The sequence below is a fragment of the Lipophrys pholis genome (assembly GCF_963383615.2).
Source record: "Lipophrys pholis genome assembly, chromosome: 19".
Lineage (NCBI taxonomy): Eukaryota > Metazoa > Chordata > Actinopteri > Blenniiformes > Blenniidae > Lipophrys > Lipophrys pholis.
Genome location: NC_137647.1, coordinates 2,582,605 through 2,602,958, shown reverse-complemented (window position 1 = coordinate 2,602,958; position 20,354 = coordinate 2,582,605). Strand labels below are relative to the sequence as shown.

At 44.9% G+C, this 20,354-nt stretch overlaps 2 protein-coding genes across 2 annotated transcripts; one reads left to right on the top strand and one right to left on the bottom strand.

Annotated features, from left to right (window-relative positions):
• The first annotated feature begins 457 nt into the window (after positions 1–457).
• Positions 458–7,837, top strand: LOC308124149 (uncharacterized protein). Its single transcript, XM_080486978.1, has 8 exons — positions 458–783; positions 1,632–2,119; positions 2,840–4,435; positions 4,707–4,800; positions 5,095–5,144; positions 5,649–5,708; positions 6,429–6,515; positions 6,657–7,837. Exons 2-6 carry the CDS (start codon positions 1,634–1,636, stop codon positions 5,679–5,681), a joined length of 2,259 nt encoding a protein of 752 aa, XP_080343104.1. The 5' UTR covers positions 458–783; positions 1,632–1,633; the 3' UTR covers positions 5,682–5,708; positions 6,429–6,515; positions 6,657–7,837.
• A 2,890-nt stretch (positions 7,838–10,727) lies between these two features.
• On the bottom strand, positions 10,728–20,071 carry LOC308124251 (serine/threonine-protein kinase SBK1-like). Its single transcript, XM_080487169.1, has 4 exons — positions 19,860–20,071; positions 16,127–16,353; positions 13,176–13,378; positions 10,728–12,763 (listed from the first exon to the last, which is right to left on the bottom strand). Exons 2-4 carry the CDS (start codon positions 16,296–16,298, stop codon positions 11,939–11,941), a joined length of 1,200 nt encoding a protein of 399 aa, XP_080343295.1. The 5' UTR covers positions 16,299–16,353; positions 19,860–20,071; the 3' UTR covers positions 10,728–11,938.
• Positions 20,072–20,354: the final 283 nt, after the last annotated feature.

Here is a 20,354-nt window from a genome sequence, read left to right as displayed (position 1 = left end):
TACAGCCACATATTTCTTTATTTTTATTTCTTCAAATTTTGTCTTTGATTTAGTCATTTATATTTAGGTGTATTTTGTTTTCATATTGTATTCGTTTTTATTTTATTTTATTATTTTTAGTTTTGTTTTATTTTTTCATTTTATGTAATTTTTTGATTTTGTTTCTGTATTTTTGATTTTATTGTTTTGTCATATTTTAGTTTTTGTTTTGTTTTATGTCATTTTAATAAAATCTTTTAAAAATAATTATTTTATTTTACTTCGTGCAATAAACGTCTGTGCTTCACGCTGTTGACTCTTTTACTGTGAAGGCGCCCGTGTCTCTTCCGGCGCCGCCATGTTGGTCCGGGCATGCTTGGGGGAGAAGCAGGAGTCCATGATGACTTTAAAAACACTTTAAACCGCCTCACTGTCTCCTCCGGACCTCGGCTCGACCTGCTGGTTCACTTCAGCCGACATGCAGCCGCCGCGTCACCGCTGCGGGCTCACGGCCGCTAGCAGGCGGCTAACATGAGCCGGGACGCCGCGGCTGTTTACATCCCGTCCCGGTGATGAGGGGCCCGGACAGGCGTGTGAGCTAACCCGCTACGAGAGTCGCTCCCCGGGCGAGGAGTCACCGCGCGACACTCTCCGTCAACCGCAGCCTCCGGAAGGGCAACCGCAGCCTCCGGAGGGGGAACCCCGCCTTCAGCCCCGCGGCTCAGCTCCGGATGTGGGGATGGAGGGTGACAGGCCTACCTGTTAGAGGATCAATCAACCTATCCATCGATTAATCGACTAAACGTCAGTTACAACAGCTTCTTTATGTCATTTAACCTGTTACATCATCTGTAAGAAAAATTATTTTAACTTGTTCCCATAAATATTAATCAGGTGAACCTAATAGAAAGTACTGCAAATGCTCATCATTATTATTATTATTATTATATATCTCATATATGCTGATGATAACAGCATTTTTATTATTCCGAGCTGCTGGTGTGATTCTAAGTAATTATGATATATTGATTCAATTAATGATAACTAGTCTTCATATGTATGTATTAGAATTAACCTAAAGAATATGCTTTATTACTATTTAATACTTACTCCTATTACTATACTATTTAACTAAGACTGAAGAAAAATATTAATGGAATCTCCAGGTTCCTAAAGCAAACAGTGAATTTAATCTAATTCTGTTTATTTGGCAATGATATTTAATTTTCATAGCACGTTTCAGCACCGACGCTGTTCAAACAAATAACGGCAAATAATCAAGAGGCGTGAAAATAAAAACAAAATGGCACTAAACCGACATTAAAAGGAATTAAAAAAGTTATTGCAATGCAAGTTTATTGCAGTTTAAAATAACTCAAAGGGAGCTTAGTTTGTACATCAGTGGAAGCATGTCGACATTAGACATTAGTGGGCCGAGGACGGAACCCTGGGGAACTCCGCATGCAGATTTATTCAGCTCAGACTTGCAGTTACCAGCAAGTGGAAGGATATAAACCAGGTTTGGGTTCGAGATGTCCAGGCGCACCATTTTAAACAATTCTGGAGAGTAATGACAGATTTAGTTCAGTTTTGATTGAACAATTTCTGTGGATTTATTGTTTATTTGCTGACGAAGCGTCTGTGTGTTCCAGTGATGGACGTGTCCCCCCCGGACCCCCCCCTCACGGCGATGGACCTGTCAAAGACCTACAACACGCGGACCCGAAGCCGCTCCGCCGCCGTCGACCTGGCCAAGAAGCCCGAGTGGTACCACCGCCGCCCGGCGGGCTGCGGCGCTGACCCCTCCCCCGCCTCCTCCTACCGAACCCGCGCCTCGTCCTCATACGCCACCCTGTCGTCCTCGCAGCCCGCCGCCGCCGCCGCCACCGGGCGCTGCCGGGACCTGGAGCCGGACGCGGAGCCGCTGGGCGGGTACATGAACTCCACGCTGGCGCCGCGCCTCGACCTCTACCGGGACGGCGTGCACGGGAACCTGTGGCACCCGGGCTTCTACCGGGCCGAGGAGGGCGGCAGCCCCGTGCCCGAGAGCAGCGGCGGCGAGGAGAGCGACAGCGGCTCGGACGTCATCTTCCTGGTGTCGTCGACCAAAGAGCCGCTGCTGTGCGGCTCCTTCATCCAGGTAACAGACCGCGGAACTACTTTATCTACTCAGACCAGTTTACTGCTTTGTATCTGTGGGAATTAAATATCGTTATAACACATTTGAAAAAAAGATGGATGAATGTTTTGCTGTTTACAGCGGATTTGTTTTACCGCCGTCAGTCATTTGAATTTCATCACTAATTTAAGTTCTAATTGACGATTTAATCTATATTTCATTGGAATATCGCTTGTATTTATTACCATGTATTTACAGTCTCATACGGAAGGAATTCAGATTTTAGCATTCAACAAACTAATTCCTGAGCTTAAATTGATCCAGGAGCCTCTGCAGCCTCGTTTACATGATTCCCACAACGATCCACTAAAACAATGTTTTGTTTTGTTTTTCAACGTCGTTTCAGAAAAGAACACAAAACATGAAATCCTCAGCTACGTTTTCGTTTAGTTGTGTTTCGGGGATCCGTTCACACGACAACGGAGCTCAGAGTCACTGAAAACACAACTTTCTGAAAATGCTATAAAATGCTATATGCTATATAATAAAGACAAAAATGATCCGTTTATTCACTTCGACTGGTATTTTTATTTGAAGTTGTTTCCTGGTAGTTGATGAATCTTCTCGTCACGAGTCGTCGTGGTGACAAAGTTTTTTTTTTTTGACGTTTCTCCTTCAGCTCTTTTTGTTTTGGTAAAGTTGTTTGTGTCGGTGCTCTGACGGGGGTCACTGTGTGTCCAGGACGGCGTGCGGCACATGGTGGAGCCTCTGTCTCCGGCCGTGTCGTCGCTGGACGAGGACAGGAGCTGCTACCACCTGCCTCAGCCGCTCAGCTCGCCCAGCGCCGACAGCTCGTACTCGGAGGACTCGTCGGACAGCTCGGTGGACATCCCCGTGCACCACGCCAGGCCCGTCGTGCTCGTCTCCGACCTCGCCGCCATGTACGCCGCCCCGGTGGCGGCGGCGACGGCGGCGGCCGACGTGTCCAGCGAGGACGACAGCGACGTGGTGGAGGTGGCCGTCAGCGACAACGGCAACACGAAGCGGGGCTGCGGGAAGGCGGAGAACCACGCCACGCCCAGAGAAGTGCGGCGCAGCAGCCGGATCAGGAAGTCGTCCTCCGACACGCCGCCGCTCTGCCGCGGCAGGACGCGGCACGGCGGGACGCGGCACAGCCTGAGGCGGCGGGCCAAGAACGACGCTGTGGGCATTTACAACGAGAGCGGTGACTCGGACGACTTGATGGAGTTTGTGGTGCGGGCGTCCAGCTCGGACGAGTCGCTCCCGCGCGCCAGGCTAGCTCGGAGGGCGAGCAGCGTCTCCGACGACGACGCCCCGCTAACGCCGCCGCGGACTCGCAGCAGAGCTTCGTGCGGGAAGAGCGTCCATCACACTGAGGACTGCGTCCCTGAGGCTAAAAAACCCAGAAGGAGCGAGCAGAAGCCGACCAGCAGAGTCGCACAGACGCAGCAGAAGTCCTCACCAGCCAAGAAGAAACCCGCCGCACGCCGCAGGGCCAAGCGGCGCCGCCAGACCGCCGCCTCGGGACCATTCGGCCACCGAGAGCCGGAAATCATGCTCAAATTTGCCAAACCGAAGGAGGAGAGGAAGAAGAAGGTGGAGGATTTCTGCCCGTTCGTCCGGATGGAGCGGAGGACCTGCGTGGTGGTGAACTACCAGGAGGACGAGGCCGACGCCAGCAGGGGGCGCCGGCCGGCCGGCTCACTGTCCGGCTTCGTCCCGAACACTTCCTGCTTCCGGCTGGGCCGGCTGGGCTCGGAGAGCCGGAGCCCCGCCTCCCCGCTCTGCTGCCTGTGCGGCTACACGGCCAACGCCATGGGCCTGGGGGACCTCCACGGACCGTACTGCCTCACCAGGACCCTCAACGGCGAGCGCGAGCTGGAGTCGCGCCGCTGCCCGGTCCACTCGGACGAAGACGGAGCAGGGAGCCCCCCCAGCGGCGGGCATGAGGAGGAGTCACACCGCCGCTCCAACAGCTGCTTGGTCAACTTGTCGGATGAAGACGGCGCCAAGGTCCACCCCGACGGCGCTGGGCGCCCTGACTTCTGCGCCAACAGCCGACGTAACGGCACCGGGAGCCCTCAAGATGGCGCCAAGAGTCCTGACCACACTGGGAGCCCCCCCGATGGTATCAGAAGCCCCCCCACTGGTACTAGAAGCCCCCTCGATGGCGCCGTGCGCCCCTGTCTGAAGGCGCCGCTCCGTCTGGACGAGCGCTGGATCCACGAGGACTGCGGGATCTGGTCTGCCGGAGTCTTCCTGGTCCGGGGGCGGCTCTACGGGCTGGAGGAGGCGGCCCGGCTCGCCCAGGAGGCGGTAAGGATTCTCTTTACTGACTCATCATCATTAAACATTTTATTTATTAGTAGGATTCCAGGCAAAAGATGGCGGGGGGGGTAGATAATGATGAGGATGGGGCCCAGGACAGAACCCTGAGGGACACCAGAGGAGACGACCAAGATGTAAAAGATTTTAACTGATAGAATTGGGACCAGAGGTGTGACTTGACCCTGTGGTCCCGAGCATGTGTAATATATTACCGTCTGATGATGATGATGATGATGATGATTTGACTCTTGCGTTCCAGGTTTGTTCCAGCTGCCAGCAGACGGGAGCGATCCTGGGATGCTTCCAGAAGAGCTGCAGCAGGAATTATCACTACAGATGTGCCATCCAGGCCGGTTCGTACATCCCGCCAAATTAAAAGCCTTTATTGATCGGACACATTTCAATACATCATACACTTGATGAATGACGAGCTCAGATTCTAAACTTAAAGAAGGTTAACCTTGAGGTCTTAAAGTGGGATTACATTGGAATAAAGTATCGTCCAAAAGGAACCTAAAACTTTCCCAATGGAGAGAAAAAAACCTGCATCTTCTGGAAATGATGAATAAATAAACCTGCAGCTTTTTAATCTCGTTCACATTGAGGAGAATAAAGCTGCTTTCTGATTCAGTGTTTTTCGTTTTCAGGCTGCATCTTAAACGAGGAAAACTTCTCCATGAGGTGTCCCGAGCACAAGGTAACCACAGGAAGTGGCCTCCAGGGGGCGCCAGCACACTTTCATCACCTCATTCAGTACCAGAACGATCAGGGAAAATATTTCTGTCATTATACGATGATTGAAGAGGCTTTTTTTCACATTATTAATAATTCAAACAATAAAATCAGATTAAATCATGAGAGTTACTTTTCTATTTTCTGTCTTCAAGCAATGCAGTTTGTACTTTTAACTGATTTTAACCCCAAAAAAACCTGAAATACTAATTTGGTTGTGGAAAGGTTTTTGAATCACCTTATTTTCCATGTTTGAAAGTTTAATTTTTCATATAATATTAAAAAATTTTGACCAGAAACAACATTTCTCCCGGCTAAATATGATTAAAATGAGTCTGAATGTTTCCTAATAAGCACTTAAATAGTAAAAGTTTTATCTTAATAACACATCCTTGAAGTGTATTTAGTAGATTTGGAAATTTGTCAGACCGTTTGTTAAAATTGTGGATTTCATGTTTCTCTCTGGCAGAACAAACCGTCCACCAAGCAGCAGCAGAGGTGACCCGGAGGACGAGGGGGAACGCTGGAGGTTCGGCCACCATCTTTTTTTTTTAAATGTTACAGAAACTCCCGATTGGTCCACTTCCTGTCTCCACCGCCAGTCTGAGTAATTTAATCTGCTGTTTCATTCTGGAAACATTTTCAAAGAAAAGTCCCAACCAAAAACTGTGTGACCTATATTCTTAATACTACGGTATCTTCTGGTTATGAACTGCAAATAACTTGGTGAAAGTCGCGGGTAGTCATGAATGATAAAGTAATGGGGTCAGTGTAAATGGAAACTATACAGAATATTAGAACTGCTTAACATTCAAGGCTTTAATAATAATAATAATAATAATTACCGTATTTTCTGGACTAGAAGTTGCACCTCTTTATTAAGAAGTTGGAGGAATCATTTTATTACTGTTGAATCCGAATTCTTCCACACCAGTTATTAACAATAAGATGTATTTCTTTAACGTTTTCAAGAAAAATAAAGTTTAAAATAGAAGAAAAGTCGATTTGTGCCACTGTCAGCTGATACAAAGTGTTTTATTTGTGTGATCGCAAGAAATATATCTTCATCCATCGTTTCTCAAAACGACTCGACGTGTCGTCGTCAACACAAGTGTTCCACCCTGTCGCCATGGCGACTCAGAGCTGCCCCCCAGTGGAGGGGAAGTGTAAACAGCCACAACAACGCATGAAGTCGTAATGGTGTGTGTGTGTGTGTGTGTGTGTGTGTGTGTGTGTGTATCAGTATCAGGCCTCCTCGTGCAGCGACCTGCCCTCCACTCGGCTGTTTGTCTGATGCTGGTTAACACACTCGCTCGAGCAGCAGGCGAACCTCCTGGTAAGATCACACACACACACACACACACACACACACACACACACACACACACACACACACACACACACACACACACACACACACACATACACCCACACACTCTGATGTGACTTTAGTTTTGCTCTGTCTTCTCTCTCTCAGGTGAAGCCCGGTTGGACTGAGTCGTGTGTGTGTGTGTGTGTGTGTGTGTGTGTGTGTGTGTGTGTGTGTGTGTGTGTGTGTGTGTGTGTGTGTGTGTGTGTGTGTGTGTGTGTGTGTGTGTGTGTGTGTGTGTGTGTGTGTGTGTGTGTCGTTCCTCCTCCCGGACCACCCCACAGATGCTTTATTCTCCACTTTCATACTTCAGAGTTTAAATGAGCTTTATGAAGACGTTGTATAGAAATATTTCTATGAGAACTTTTGTTTTTCTTTCTGTTTTTGTTTTTTTTTGTTTTTTTTTATACAGTTTGTTTTCTACTTTTTTATTGCTTGTTTTTTGCTTTCGGGTCTAATTTATTTCTGCCGCCACGTCACTTTGAGTTATTTCCAGTCCATCACACTGAGGCTCGTGTTACTTTAAGACAAACTTTCTTAAAGAGTTGAATTAACTTTAGGCGTCGGGTTTGAATGTTTCTCAGCTCCCAGGAGATTTATAATCTAAATAAATTAAATACAGCAGAATTTGGAAAATATATCAGGATTTTTTATTTTTTTTATTTTGAAATTTTTAAAAAACTGCTGTTAAATAATTTGTTCCGTAAATCACAAAAGTTCTAAAACAGATTTGTTGAGTATTTTGCAGACATTTTTTTTTATTAATTAACTGTGATAGAATAATACACAAAATTAAAAAACATAACAGAAATACTTCCAATTAAAGAGTTTCTTTGTTCGAATTCTTTGAAAGAGACGAACAAAAATACCTGAAATGTTACGAGCTGGAGACAGAAAAGTTTGTTTAATTCAACGAAAATGGTTCAAATTCTTAAATTAATTAAGTTGTTCTTGCTTGTTGTAAAAAATAAAGTAATAAAAAAATGCTCCAGATTTTACTAAACATTTAGAAAAGGAGCAAAAATAGGATGAAAGTTTTTACAGTCGTGAGTTTTGGGGGGGAAAATCCTCAAACTTCTGTTTGTGTTTCTTTCACACAGTCAAAAGTGTTTCTGCCGAAAGTTTCCGGTCGTCTGACGATCGAACGTTTGAACTCACGAAAATAAAAATCACCTGCTGGTTTGACTCTGGTTACATGTTTTTAACTTTCTGTTCTCATTCCTCCTGGTTTCTCGCCGCACTTTCTCTCCTTTAAGTTTAATGTTATTTAATAAAAGTTATTTAAACTGAACCTCTGTGTTTCTCTTCAATACAAACAATCAAAACCTCTCGGAGTCGTTTACGCCACGGAGTTTCCCGTTTCCACGGAAACACAAGAAACAATGTAGTTCTCACGTCGGGCCACTAGTTGGTGTCGTTTTTTTTTTTTTTTTTGTAATGAAACCACACACGTGTAGCGGCGATCAATACACAGTTTAAAAGGGAACTTAAATTACTTTTTCTAAATGAGTATTTCCACAGATCAGCCGAAACATTATGACCGCCTGGGGGAGCAGGAAGTGAAGGTCTTATTACATAATTATTGCATTTTCTTAAAAGAAAAAATAAGTGGAACGCCCACATTTTGTAATAACTTTTGCAATATGTAACAAGTTAATACTAAATCTGGCAAAGTTTGTTAGAAGATGCGTTCAAGAATTTTATTACAAAATTCAGCAGATTATTACAAAATGAGGCGTTATTACATAATGAGTTGAACATTTATTACATTATTACATATTGCAACATGATTACATAATGCAGCGCGACAGGGTCTAATCTTTTAATCTTACAAATACTGATATTTCCCCCTCTACGTTGACAAAAAATAAAATCATTGACATGGACCAACACGTACACCTGGTTCAGAGCTGCTATGAGCAGCCAGACCTGCAGGGGGCAGTGTAACGAGAAGCATGAAGCCATGATGGCCAATCAGAGTCCTGGGAAAAAAAACCTGACGTCATGAATTGTGACGTAAATCTCTTTGTCTCCCCTCTTTAGACCTAAACAGACAAGAGTTTCTCTAAATCTCCACCGCGGGCGAAGTTTTCAGGAATCATTGCTGGTGGTGAGTCGGCGTTTGTGTGTAAATTCAAGAAACGCAGAGAAATATCAGCGTTTTGTAAAAACCCGGGAGCCACATTTGACAGAGCGACATTGGACGGTCCGTCTGTTCAGGTGGAAGGCGATAGAAACAGTTTCTTAACAAATGTAGGCCCCGCCCACACGCCGCCGCCGCCGTTTCAGTAACTGGTTTTTGTCCGATCATCCACACGGTGTGGCGTTTTTTTTAAAACAGGTTCCAGAGTGAAGAAATTAAAAACTCCACCTCGGCTCCTTACGTGTGTACGGACAAGACGCACGTTAACTGAAAACGATGATGTCATGGCGCCGCCTCTCGACCTATAACCCCGCCTCCCTCTCGGTGATGTCACCTCACAACGATAATGGCGGATTCCCTGCTGCAGATCCGGCTGCAGTTGAATACTCTGTTGTCCAATGAAATAAAAATAAAAATAATTGAACAATTAAGTGGTCTTCCTGTAGCCTGACTGTTTCTTTTATTGATTTTTAGATCTTATGTGTGTTTTTTTAATGTAAAAAATGTTTTGCCCATTTTTCACCGTCTGGCGGTCGCAGCATGTAGCCTGACTGTTATTTTCTCGATTTACTCGCCGTACTTTAATTTTTTGTCGCTGTGTTTGTAATGACGTTTTTAAAAACGACGGGGAGAAAAAAGGTTTTGCCTCGTGTGGACAGGAGCGTAGAAAAATTCAGTTCAGATTTGAGTTAAATTCTTAGATATTTTTAAGGATTTTGCTGCATTTTCTGCCTCACGGCGCTCCGGGGGGGGGGGGGGGGGGGGTGTTCCTGGGAGAAGATGGGTCCCGTAGCTTGGCGACGTTGGAGTTCTGAGCCGCGGACGCATGGAAGCTTTTCTCCGGTTTGAACCAGTGGGGGTGTTACGTAATCCAGCCCGACGCTCGCCTCACTGCGCTGCCAGGTTACTGGGGCAGAAATATGTGAGCGACGTACAGCAGAGCTTTAACAAGACGCGTGAATCCAGCGGAGGAAGGAAAGACTGATGGGTTCTTCTGGGTTCTTCTGGTTCTTCTGGTTCTTCTGGGTTCTTCTGGTTTCTTCTGATTTCTTCTGGGTTCTTCTTGGTTCTTCTGGTTTCTTCTGATTTCTTCTGGGTTCTTCTGGTTTCTTCTGGTTTCTTCTGGGTTCTTCTGGGTTCTTCTGGTTTCTTCTGGGTTCTTCTGGGTTCTCTGGTATCAGACTGAAGCTTTGAGGAGAAACTGACCAGGATCATATCATTTCTGTTCCCGTTGAGTTTGTGCTTTGAAGTAACAGACCAACAAGTGAGTCGCCGCGTCATTTTTGGTATTCTGTCACTCATGTTACCTCAATTCTTAATCAAAGTATTTAGGTTTTATTTTAAGCCAATACTCACAACTGGGAGGTCTTACTGGTATGTAGCCTCACCAGTCTTTCTCTCAATTCATTAATTGACTTGTTTTATTTTTTGTTTTTTGGGACAGAACTACTGCATTACTGAAGGTTACTATTACTACTATATTTTCCTGATTTGAAGGCCTTACCTCTGTTATTTGTCGTCAACAAGAGTTTCCTCAATTCGGAGGTCTTACTACAACTTTATTGGTATTTTCTCAATTTTGAGCAAAATACTTCATGAATACCTGGGAGGAACTCCTTAAACTTGTATTCCCTGACCGGGAATCGAACCGGGCAACAGCGGTGAGAGCGGTGTGAGCACCGAACCCGAACCACTCGACCACTTACATACAGACGAGAGCCTTACCTCCTCTGTCCTTACCAGAAATATATGTTACATTTAGTTTTCTCTCATTTATCTGCTGATACAGAGAAACTAAATACTACAATCTTCAAATAAGTACCGACTGTCACAAAACAAACCATTAGCTTCGGAGTGAGCATGGCTAACAGCACTTAGCGTGGCTAACAGCACTTAGCTTTGGCTACATGCTAAGAGTTTAGCTTTCCTAAAGTCAAACTCTTCTCAGAGAACCCTTTAAGAGAGGCAATAATTAAGAAGTTAAATGTATGTAACATTTTTCGCAAACGAAACACAAAGTCAATGATTCCACACGTCACATCGATAAAATCCATGAGGTTTCTTTCATGAGATTCAATTTGATTTATAATTTTCACAACAGCAACGATACAACATGCAATATTTAACTTAAAAACAACGTCCACAACGTCAAATCCTCCCGTTCATTCCTGCATTTCACAACATTTTTCAGGATTTAAGAATCTTTAAATTATAAACAAAAGTCCGCTAATGAATAATAAACTGTTAAAGTTACAGTACGCAAGATTCAGGTAATACCACTTTTGTGCACTGGGTGGCAGTACTGAGTCAAAGTTCATTTTGTTGCGACGAATTTCACGTTTTTTTATTGTTTGGAGTTTTGATGTTTCTCCCGTTCTTGCACTGAATGTAGGAAAAATGTGGCTGAGGGACTCGCTGCACCGCCTGGTGGTATGAAACGGTACTGCAAGTTTGTGTGGCCCTATTCAGTTTTGAATATTTCTTAAATGAATCGATACATCCTGTACCTTGTAAGACGTACTGCATTAATTGTAGTCAACATCAAGAATATTTGCTTCATTACATCTAATGTATTAATAGCAGTTCAAGTAAAGTACATTGAGTAATTGGTAGATGATGTAAGTAAAGTTATTAGTAAAGGTTTTCATTGCTTGTGAGTTTATTTAATTTCTATCAGTGTCTGTATTGACTGTAGTTTAATTTCACAGATTTAGCTCGAAGGTCGATTGCTCCAGATGAATAAATTCCACAGAAGAAAACATGAAAAGCAATTTTTCGTAAAGTAAAACCATCTACTTCTCCACGACATCAAGACAGTATAAGTGTTTACAGTTAAATAATCGATCACACAGTGAAGAGAACATAGTAATCGGGTTTAAATAAATAAATTAAAATACTTGTTACAGAAACATGAACAATAGACGAAAGTCAAAGCCGATCGCGTTTTACGTTTTTCCCCCATATTTTGCTTCGTCGTTTTTCGTCTCGTCGGCGTTTCCCTGTTTTCCCGCCAGTTCGTACAAATGGCGTACAGGAAGGACGCGTCGGCGCGGTAACGACTCGCGGCTCGTTTTCCTCAGAACTCGTCTTCATGAGAAACGCGTGAATCCGCCGTGAAGCTGAGACGCGTGTCGGACCGCCGGCGGTTAGCGAGCGCCGATCGCCACGTCTCCTCTCAGAGCTTCGTCTTCCTCGTGAGGGCAAGTCGTCCTCGCCGTCCAGCGTGTGTGCGGTTAGCCTGGAGCCTCTACACACAGATCTCGATGGGCGTGGCCAGCAGGATGCGTCCCCGCTTGCTGCCGTCTCTGTTGACGTAGCCGCCGGTGGATGACGGCGAGCCGCCGGAGGACGCGGAGGAGTAGTGGGTGTCCATCATGATGCCTCCCTTTGCCGCCGCCGCCACGCAGGCAGGCGACAGACTCTGGTGCTTCAATCTGTCCACGAGCACGTCCTCCTCAGACGAGGACGAGGCGATGTCCAGCGGCGGCGGCGGCGGCGGCAGAGCGCCGCTCGTCAAGGCGCCGCCGTTCCCGCTCTCCGTGTCGAGCATCCAGCTCTGGCTGAAGTAGCTGAAGACTTCCTTGACGGAGCAGCGGTGATCCCGCTCCACCGACAGCAGCCGGCGGAACATCCGCAGGGCCTCGTCTGTGAAGCGGCGCCACTGCGACGGCGCCGTGCCCGCCCTGCGCCGCTGCCAGCGCGCGAACTCCTCGTAGAAGGCGTCGTTGGGCATGGCCTTCTCCCAGGGGAAGTTCCCGGTCAGCATGCAGAACAGCAGCACGCCGAACGCCCACACGTCGGTGCTAGAGTCCACGCAGAAGCCGTCCTGCCGCGAGGCGTCGCACACCTCGGGCGCCGTGTACGGGATGGTGCCGCTGACGCGCTTCACCGGCGAGCCGGCGCGGCGCGTCATGCCGAAGTCCGACAGCTTGACCTTCCTGCACTCCCTGTCGAAGATGAGGACGTTCTCGGGCTTGATGTCGCGGTGCACCAGCTTCTTGCCGTGCAGGTAGTCCAGGGCGATCGCCACCTGGTGGACGCATCGCTTCGCCACCGACTCGGGGAGTCCCACCTGGACCAGGAAACACAAACCCAGTCAAATTAGGAAACTGTCACGGGTTTGTCTCAAAGGTTTTACACATGGGACGCATTCTTTAAACGGGAGCTAATCTGTGGCGTTAAGCTAACAAATCGAATTCCCGGCCGTCAGTCGCCGAGCAACCGTAACATTCGTCCAGTAATAGAACTTTTATTTTGGTGCCACTTGAAAAGCTTGAATTTGCTGACTCGGCACCGTGCGTTCATCTCGTGTGGATCACATCTGTTCAGGAACGAGCGGAGAGAGACGCTACGCTCTGCGCTATGCTAATGCAGACCAAACACGTAGCCTTAGCGTATCGGTTGCATATGGAGTATAAATTAGGCTTCATGGCATTTAAAAAGTACTCAGTGTCTGAAATTTAGTACCGGTACTCGTCGCTCACCTGCGGCGGGATGATGTCGAACAGGTCTCCGGCCACGGCGAACTCCTGGGCGAAGATGTAGTACTGGTCGGTCTCGAAGGCGATGCCGTACATGTTGATGATGAAGGGGCAGGGCGACAGGTAGAGCGAGACGCTGTACTCCCTCAGGAAGCTCTTCAGCTTCGTCGTCTTCTTCCTCAGGAACTTCAGGGCCATTTTAGTGCCTGACAGGAGCAAAACAGCGGCGTTACGTAAGTTCTCCAGCGCTCAGCTCCACTCGGGGATTTAATACGCCGCTGCCTAATCGCTGGCAGGAAACTTAATTAAGACGTGATGAATAATTAAAAGGCTCCTCCGCGCTGGATTAAAAGCCAGATGTGTTTATTTATTTATTTATTTATTTTAAGTGTTGACTCTTTAAATCCCGAGTCCGACCAGCGAAGATGTGAAACATTACAGCTCCTTTATTTATTTATTTACTGGTTTGAATGTATGTATGTTACCAACTTTTTGCAAATACTATTGACCCAAATTGCATCACATTTTCAGGGATGATTCGTCTTTGTGGTTCCATTAAATTTTGAGAGCGATTGGGTCAAAGGTCAGGGTCACAAAAAAAGGTCAAAAATGTATTGTCTTCACAAAGCGGTCAGTTTAAATCCGATCGATGTCAAACTAACGCCAAAATATTCCATTTTCAATTCCCTATCTTCTGATATGTCACATGATTCAGTGACGTCATTACCCTGGTTGGAGGTCAAAGGTCGAGGGGGGGGGGGGTCACATGGAAATTGTAAAATGTGTGTACATCAGTGTCAAACAGTGACAACAGGAAGCAAGTCGAACGGCCTTGATGACAGATGACGGAAGGAGTTGGTTTGGTGGATCAAATCACCTTGTGATCAATCGGTTTCCATGGTGACAAACGTGGCGCTGGCGAAGGAGGTGCGCTCTACCGAGAGGATCTGGAGTAAAACCAAGATTCTGAGTAAATGTGGCTCAGCGTCGTATTTAATCAGATTCATTTCTATGTTTTAATTGTGGCTTTGACTCTTTCATTTTATTTTGGTAAACCTGTGAAGTCGAGTTTTCACGCTATTTTTTTGCTCGTTTTGATTCTTTCACGTCCCAAATTCTTGATGTTTTTGACGGTTTCGGTAAATTTTCCCTCCAAAACGTGATATAATGTCAGTGAAGGTGTGGATGTTTCTAGAAGGAGGCGTCTGTCCCGGTGGGAAGTGATTTGACGGAGAAAGGAAACAGAACGTTGCCTTCGGCTTGAGAGACGGGAACAAATTACGTGGACGAGTGTAAAAAACGCCGGACAGGCGGCTCCGGTTCCTCATCTCCAATAGCGCCGACTCAGCTGAGCTTCCTGCGTCTCAATGCCTCGTCCCAGAAACGTCCAGAGACGCTTTTCTTAGCAACAAACGTTTAGAGACTTTTGATGATTTCACACGATTTTTACGAGTGGGAATATAAACAAACAATTATTATTCAATAAATATTAATACATAATATTATTAGGTATTATTATTATTAATATTAATAATAATGATGTTTATAGTTAACAATATAAACAATTATTTAGTAAATATTAATACACAATATTATTAGGTATTATTAATATTATTAATAATAATAGTAATAATAATAATCTTTATAGTGAACAATATAAACAATTATTTAGTAAATATTAATACACAATATTATTAGGTATTATTAATATTATTAATAATAATAGTAATAATAATAATGTTTATAGTTAACAATATAAATAATTATTCAGTAAATATTAATACATAATATTATTAGGTATTATTATTATTAATATTAATAATATTCTTATTATTAATAATAATGTTTATAGTTAACAATATAAACAATTATTCAGTAAATATTAATACATAATATTATTAGGTATTATTAATATTATTATTATTATTAATAATAATAATGTTTATAGTTAACAATATAAACAAGTATTATTCAGTAAATATTAATACATAATATTATTAGGTATTAAAAATAAAGTATTTGATAGTGATAATCTGAGCAAACAAAAGCAGATTAACATAAAAGCCATTCGAATGACTAAAATGATAATTCCTCTTTTTTTTTTTCTTTTAAGCTTCAGTTTATTCAGATTTGAAAACGGTTTTAGATCTAAAGGTTTAAAAACATCCGAAACACAAAGACAAATTTACTTCATAAACCCACTGGTCCGACTCGGGACTCGTCCGAAGGAGGTTAAAAAAAAAGAGGCGCTCGTTGTGTCTGCGATGTTTCCCGCGTCGTCCAGCAGCTGGAAAAACTCTGGATTTGTGTTCTGGGATTTGGAACGTTTCCGATAAGCGGCTGGAGGCGGCAGATGGCCTCACGTCAGGTTTTAATGCCGCTTCTGGTCGTTCGGTGAATAAAAATAAATAAATAAATTTTAAAAAAACGAGCTTGTGTTTGTATGTCAGATTTAATGTCCTTAAATTCTCTGCAGTCGACAGATTAAACAAACAAATGTTCAGTTTTCTCTCCTGTGGCCACGTTAACAAGTCAGGTCGGCCTGATCGCCACGGCGACCAGACATTTCACCTTTTTTTTAAGCAGTTTTATGTGTTTTTTCCCCGGAATTATTTAAGCTTCATTTTCTTTTAGAAATTCACAATTTTAGGTTTTTTTCTAAAACCGCTGAAGCAGTTTTTTCCCTCCATTTCTTGTGGTTTTAGCTATTTTTCCCCTTTTAGTTGTGCCTTTTTTAAAAGCTTTTACCTTCGAACTGAAATGGGTTAAACTGTGGGGAAATAAAAAAATGTATTCTGGACTGATTGTTTGTGTTCTGACAGATAAATGTTAAAAATAATAAATAAATAAATAAATAAATACACTTTCTTGCGGGAAGAAAAAGATTAAAAAGCTAAAAGTGACGTAGTTGTTGTTCCGGTGTGGATGGGAGGAGCGTGACCTCTGACCCTGACCTCGGATCCGGTGCACCACCAGGTCCACCTTCCCGTACGTCCCCTTGCCGAGCTCCCGGACGACCTCGTAGTGTTTGTTGACGTCCAGCTTCTCCAGGTTCTGAGCGGCGATCAGCTGCAGCTCCTCCAGGATGTCCAGGGAGGCCCGGGGGGGGTGGAGCACCGACGACATGCTGGAGGAGGAGGAGATGGAGGAGGTGAAGGTGGAGGTCTGGAGATGGACGTTCCTGGAAACAGGAGGAGGAAGGAGAAAGTGAGACTGGAGGTGAAGAACAGATTCCAAACAACAACAACCGTAAACCCACCTTCAAAATCTGTTTGGGGACTGACTGAAAACACCCGACTCAACAGAAGAGACACACACACACACACACACACACACACACACACACACACACACACACACACACACACACACACACACACACACACACACACACACACAGAGCTGCTGATTAATGATGACGATGTTTAGGTTTTTTCTTCTCGTCTCAGCAGATCGTCTCGCCCTCCTGCGCCGTCTGCTTCACACACACATTTCACAAACACACACACTTCACACACACACTTCACACACACTTGACACACACACACACACTTCACAGGCCCGGCGGTGCAGCAGATCTGCCACGAGCACCAGGAAGCGTCGCAGGAAGTCCAGCCTCCTCGTCCATTTGCGCCTCAGGGCTTCACACATGGACGAGGTCTCAGACCAGCGAGAGACAATGAGACCAAAGGACACCGACTGTCGCAGCGAGGACAGAAGAGTTCTTCACTCTGACTCTTCCTCTCCCGTATCGACACTCCGGTAACCGGATGAGCACATGAAACATTCCCTGGGCTCCTCTGTGACGGTGGAAACTAAAACCTTTTAAACTACAAGGAGCAGATGAAGAACGAGTCCACTGAGCTGCCGTCCAGTCGTCCTCCACGGAGCAGCGACAGGACGAGGCCAGAGACGCCTGATCACACCGACTCTGTGGGAATCAAACCGCCAAGATATTCAACTGTAAAACTACCAAAAAAACCCATCAAACTACCAGAGAAAACCGTCAAACTACCAGAGAAAACCACCAAACTACCAGAGAAAACCATCAAACTACCAGAGAAAACCACCAAACTACCAGAGAAAACCATCAAACTACCAGAGAAAACCATCAGACTACCAAACCATCAAACTATCAGAGAAAACCGTCAAACTACCAGAGAAAACCACCAAACTACCAGAGAAAACCATCAAACTACCAGAGAAACCCATCAAACTACCAGAGAAAACCATCAGACTACCAAACCATCAAACTACCAGAGAAAACCAACAAACTACCAGAGAAAACCACCAAACTACCAGAGAAAACCATCAAACTACCAGAGAAACCCATCAAACTACCAGAGAAAACCATCAAACTACCAAACCATCAAACTACCAGAGAAAACCAACAAACTACCAGAGAAAACCATCAAACTACCAAACCATCAAACTACCAGAGAAAACCATGAAACTACCAAACCATCAAACTACCAAACCACCAAACTACCAAACTACCAGAGAAAACCATCAAACTACCAAACCATCAAACTACCAGAGAAAACCATCAAACTACCAGAGAAACTACCAAACCATCAAACTACCAGAGAAAACCATCAAACTACCAAACCACCAAACTACCAAACCACCAAGATATTCAACTGTAAAACTACCAAACAAAACCATCAAACTACCAGAGAAAACCGTCAAACTACCAGAGAAAACCATCAAACTACCAAACCATCAAACCACCAAACAAAACCGTCAAACTACCAGAGAAACCCACCAAACTACCAAACCATCAAACTACCAGAGAAAACCATCAAACTACCAGAGAAAACCACCAAACTACCAGAGAAACTACCAAACCATCAAACTACCAAACCACCAAACTACCAAACAAAACCTTCAGTTTGTACTAGGGAGTTTTCACTAGTACTCCATGCAGTATAGGTACTGGTATCGGTACTGGTATCGGTACCGGTATCGGTACTGGTATCGGTACAGGAACTCTTCCCACTGACTTCTCTCTGGATTGATCACCTGCTATCGAGCAGAACTTTGTATTATTGACCAAAGAAGGAACCAGAACCCGACTCACTGCGACAACAAAACAAACCAACTGGGTTCAGTCAAAAAACCGCCTCCACCTGGTGGCCTTCCTCTGCCACTGCAACACTTCCTGTGTGGAACCGTCGTCTCTTCGTGTCACGTTGCTTCCAGCCCGCCGCCGCCGCCGCCGCCGCCGCCGCCGCCGCTCCGTCCTCTGGATGTTTGTAGAAGAAGAGACTTTCTCTGGCTCACATCAAAGCGTCCCAGACCGACAGTTTTGTTTTCGCTCGGCAGCACATGACTGAGACCTGAACAAACAAACCCCCCACCCAATCACCCCCCCACCCCCCCAGGGTCAACGTGACGCCATGAAAACTAGTCCCCACGATGTCGGTCGTACGCCAGGCCTGTAGGTGGCGCTGTAACAGAAATACACTGTGGATCACCTCCACCCTCACCCGGTCATGAACCGTGAGTCACGAGCGACACGACAGCATCGAGGACTTAATTCAAAATCTTGTTTTTAGAGATGATAGATAATCTGGCTTGTTTTAAAAGTTGTTTTCTTTAATCCTTAATCCCACAGTGTAATCTTAAATCTTAATTTATAGATTTCCTACCATGTTGAACAAACTTAAACGGATGATTTTAGTTTTAGGTGGTTTTGAATGCAACGTGGGTGTAATTCAAACTTTCATTTTTAAAGGAAAATAAAACTATTAAATATCTTCAAATCAGCTTTTCCTCGTGAAAAATCTTTACTGCAGAAATATTCTGTCTTTTGCTTTGAATAAAAGACACATTTGATGTCTTGCGCAGTGAATTATTAACTTACAGACGAAGATTTTTTTCCTCCGTTGAAACTTTAAAGACGAAACGTTCGAGGTTATTTTTCTCTACATTTGCGTTTCCGGAGCAGAAAGAAGAAGGAAGTCGGTTCTTCTGCACAGTTTTATGAAACAGAAGCAACTTTTTTTGTTTTCAACTTGAGGTTTTTTTTCTTCATCTTTTAAGTGGTACGGTGATTTGACAGGAAGCTTCAGTCCCAGCAGACTTTAGAAGACATTAATACGTTAATATATTAACTTAAACCAACTTAATGATTCATTTGCTGGGTTTTTTTTTTTTCTTCACTTAAATGAAAGAAACATTAATTTTTCACGCAAAATCGAGTTGGACTGAATAAATCGCTGCACGTCTTTGTGAAACATTTTATTTTAGACGAAAACATTTCGTTTTTTAATGATTTATTTGATTTTAAGAGTAAAATATCCAGCAAAGATTGAAACGGAAGGAATCAGCCTGAGACGCGTCACGTCGGATCCTCTGCAGGGGAAGAGGACGTTTATTGATCCGATCTGATCGGATGTCAACAAAGAGCTGAGCTGCAGACACAAAGCAGAGACCTGCGCTGCACGTGCGAGCAGGTCCGAGAACACACACACCGCATCTTCATCACCATCCTCCTCCTCCTCCTCCTCCTCCTCATCACCATCATCATCTTCATCATCCTCCTGCACTGCTTCAACACAAAGCTCCACAGCAGCTTCTCTCTCCTGACACTTTCATCAAATCAACGCTTCAAACGTGTTTTTAAAAGGTTCAAATCTGCAGTTTATTGGACGAACATGAGAGAATCGAGGGGATAAAACGCACCTTCCGCTCGGCGGCAGCTGTCAGTCGGTCCCCCGCGGACCGGCGGCCCTCCGCTGCGGCTCCGTCCCGCCGGGGAATGTCGCTACCTGCTCCGGGCGGTTCCCCCTCCGTAGCAGGGGCCGGAGTGTGGCCGGGATCGGTGCGCTCTGCTCGGCCTGCGTCTCTCCGCCGAGCCGCTCGCGCTATTGTCTCCGCACTCGCCAGGAGGCCCCGCCCACCGGCTGCAGGCAAGCCAATCAGAGCGCAGAGCGGCGGTGCGCGCCTCTGAGGCTGGGACGCATTCAAGGTCTGTGGGAATTTACATTATCCCATTATAACATCTGTAATTTTTGTCCTTTTTTTATACTTTTTTTTTTTCATAATTGCATCATAACTTCTTGTCTAGGTTCTCCAGCAGACCCAAATTGCTCTGCTTTAACAAAAAACGGCACTGGAATAGAATAGAATAGAAGAGAATAGAATAGAATAGAATACTTTATTAATCCCAGAGGGAAA

Coding starts and splice junctions, on each gene's coding strand:
- LOC308124251 (XM_080487169.1), bottom strand. CDS start 16,298: ATGTCGTCGGTGCTCCACCCCCCCCGGGCCTCCCTGGACATCCTGGAG. Junction 13,379..16,126: donor GGTGGTGCACCGGATCCGAG/GTCAGGGTCAGA, acceptor TGCTCCTGTCAG/GCACTAAAATGGCCCTGAAG. Junction 12,764..13,175: donor TCGACATCATCCCGCCGCAG/GTGAGCGACGAG, acceptor TTCCTGGTCCAG/GTGGGACTCCCCGAGTCGGT.
- LOC308124149 (XM_080486978.1), top strand. CDS start 1,634: ATGGACGTGTCCCCCCCGGACCCCCCCCTCACGGCGATGGACCTGTCA. Junction 2,120..2,839: donor TGTGCGGCTCCTTCATCCAG/GTAACAGACCGC, acceptor CTGTGTGTCCAG/GACGGCGTGCGGCACATGGT. Junction 4,436..4,706: donor CCCGGCTCGCCCAGGAGGCG/GTAAGGATTCTC, acceptor CTTGCGTTCCAG/GTTTGTTCCAGCTGCCAGCA.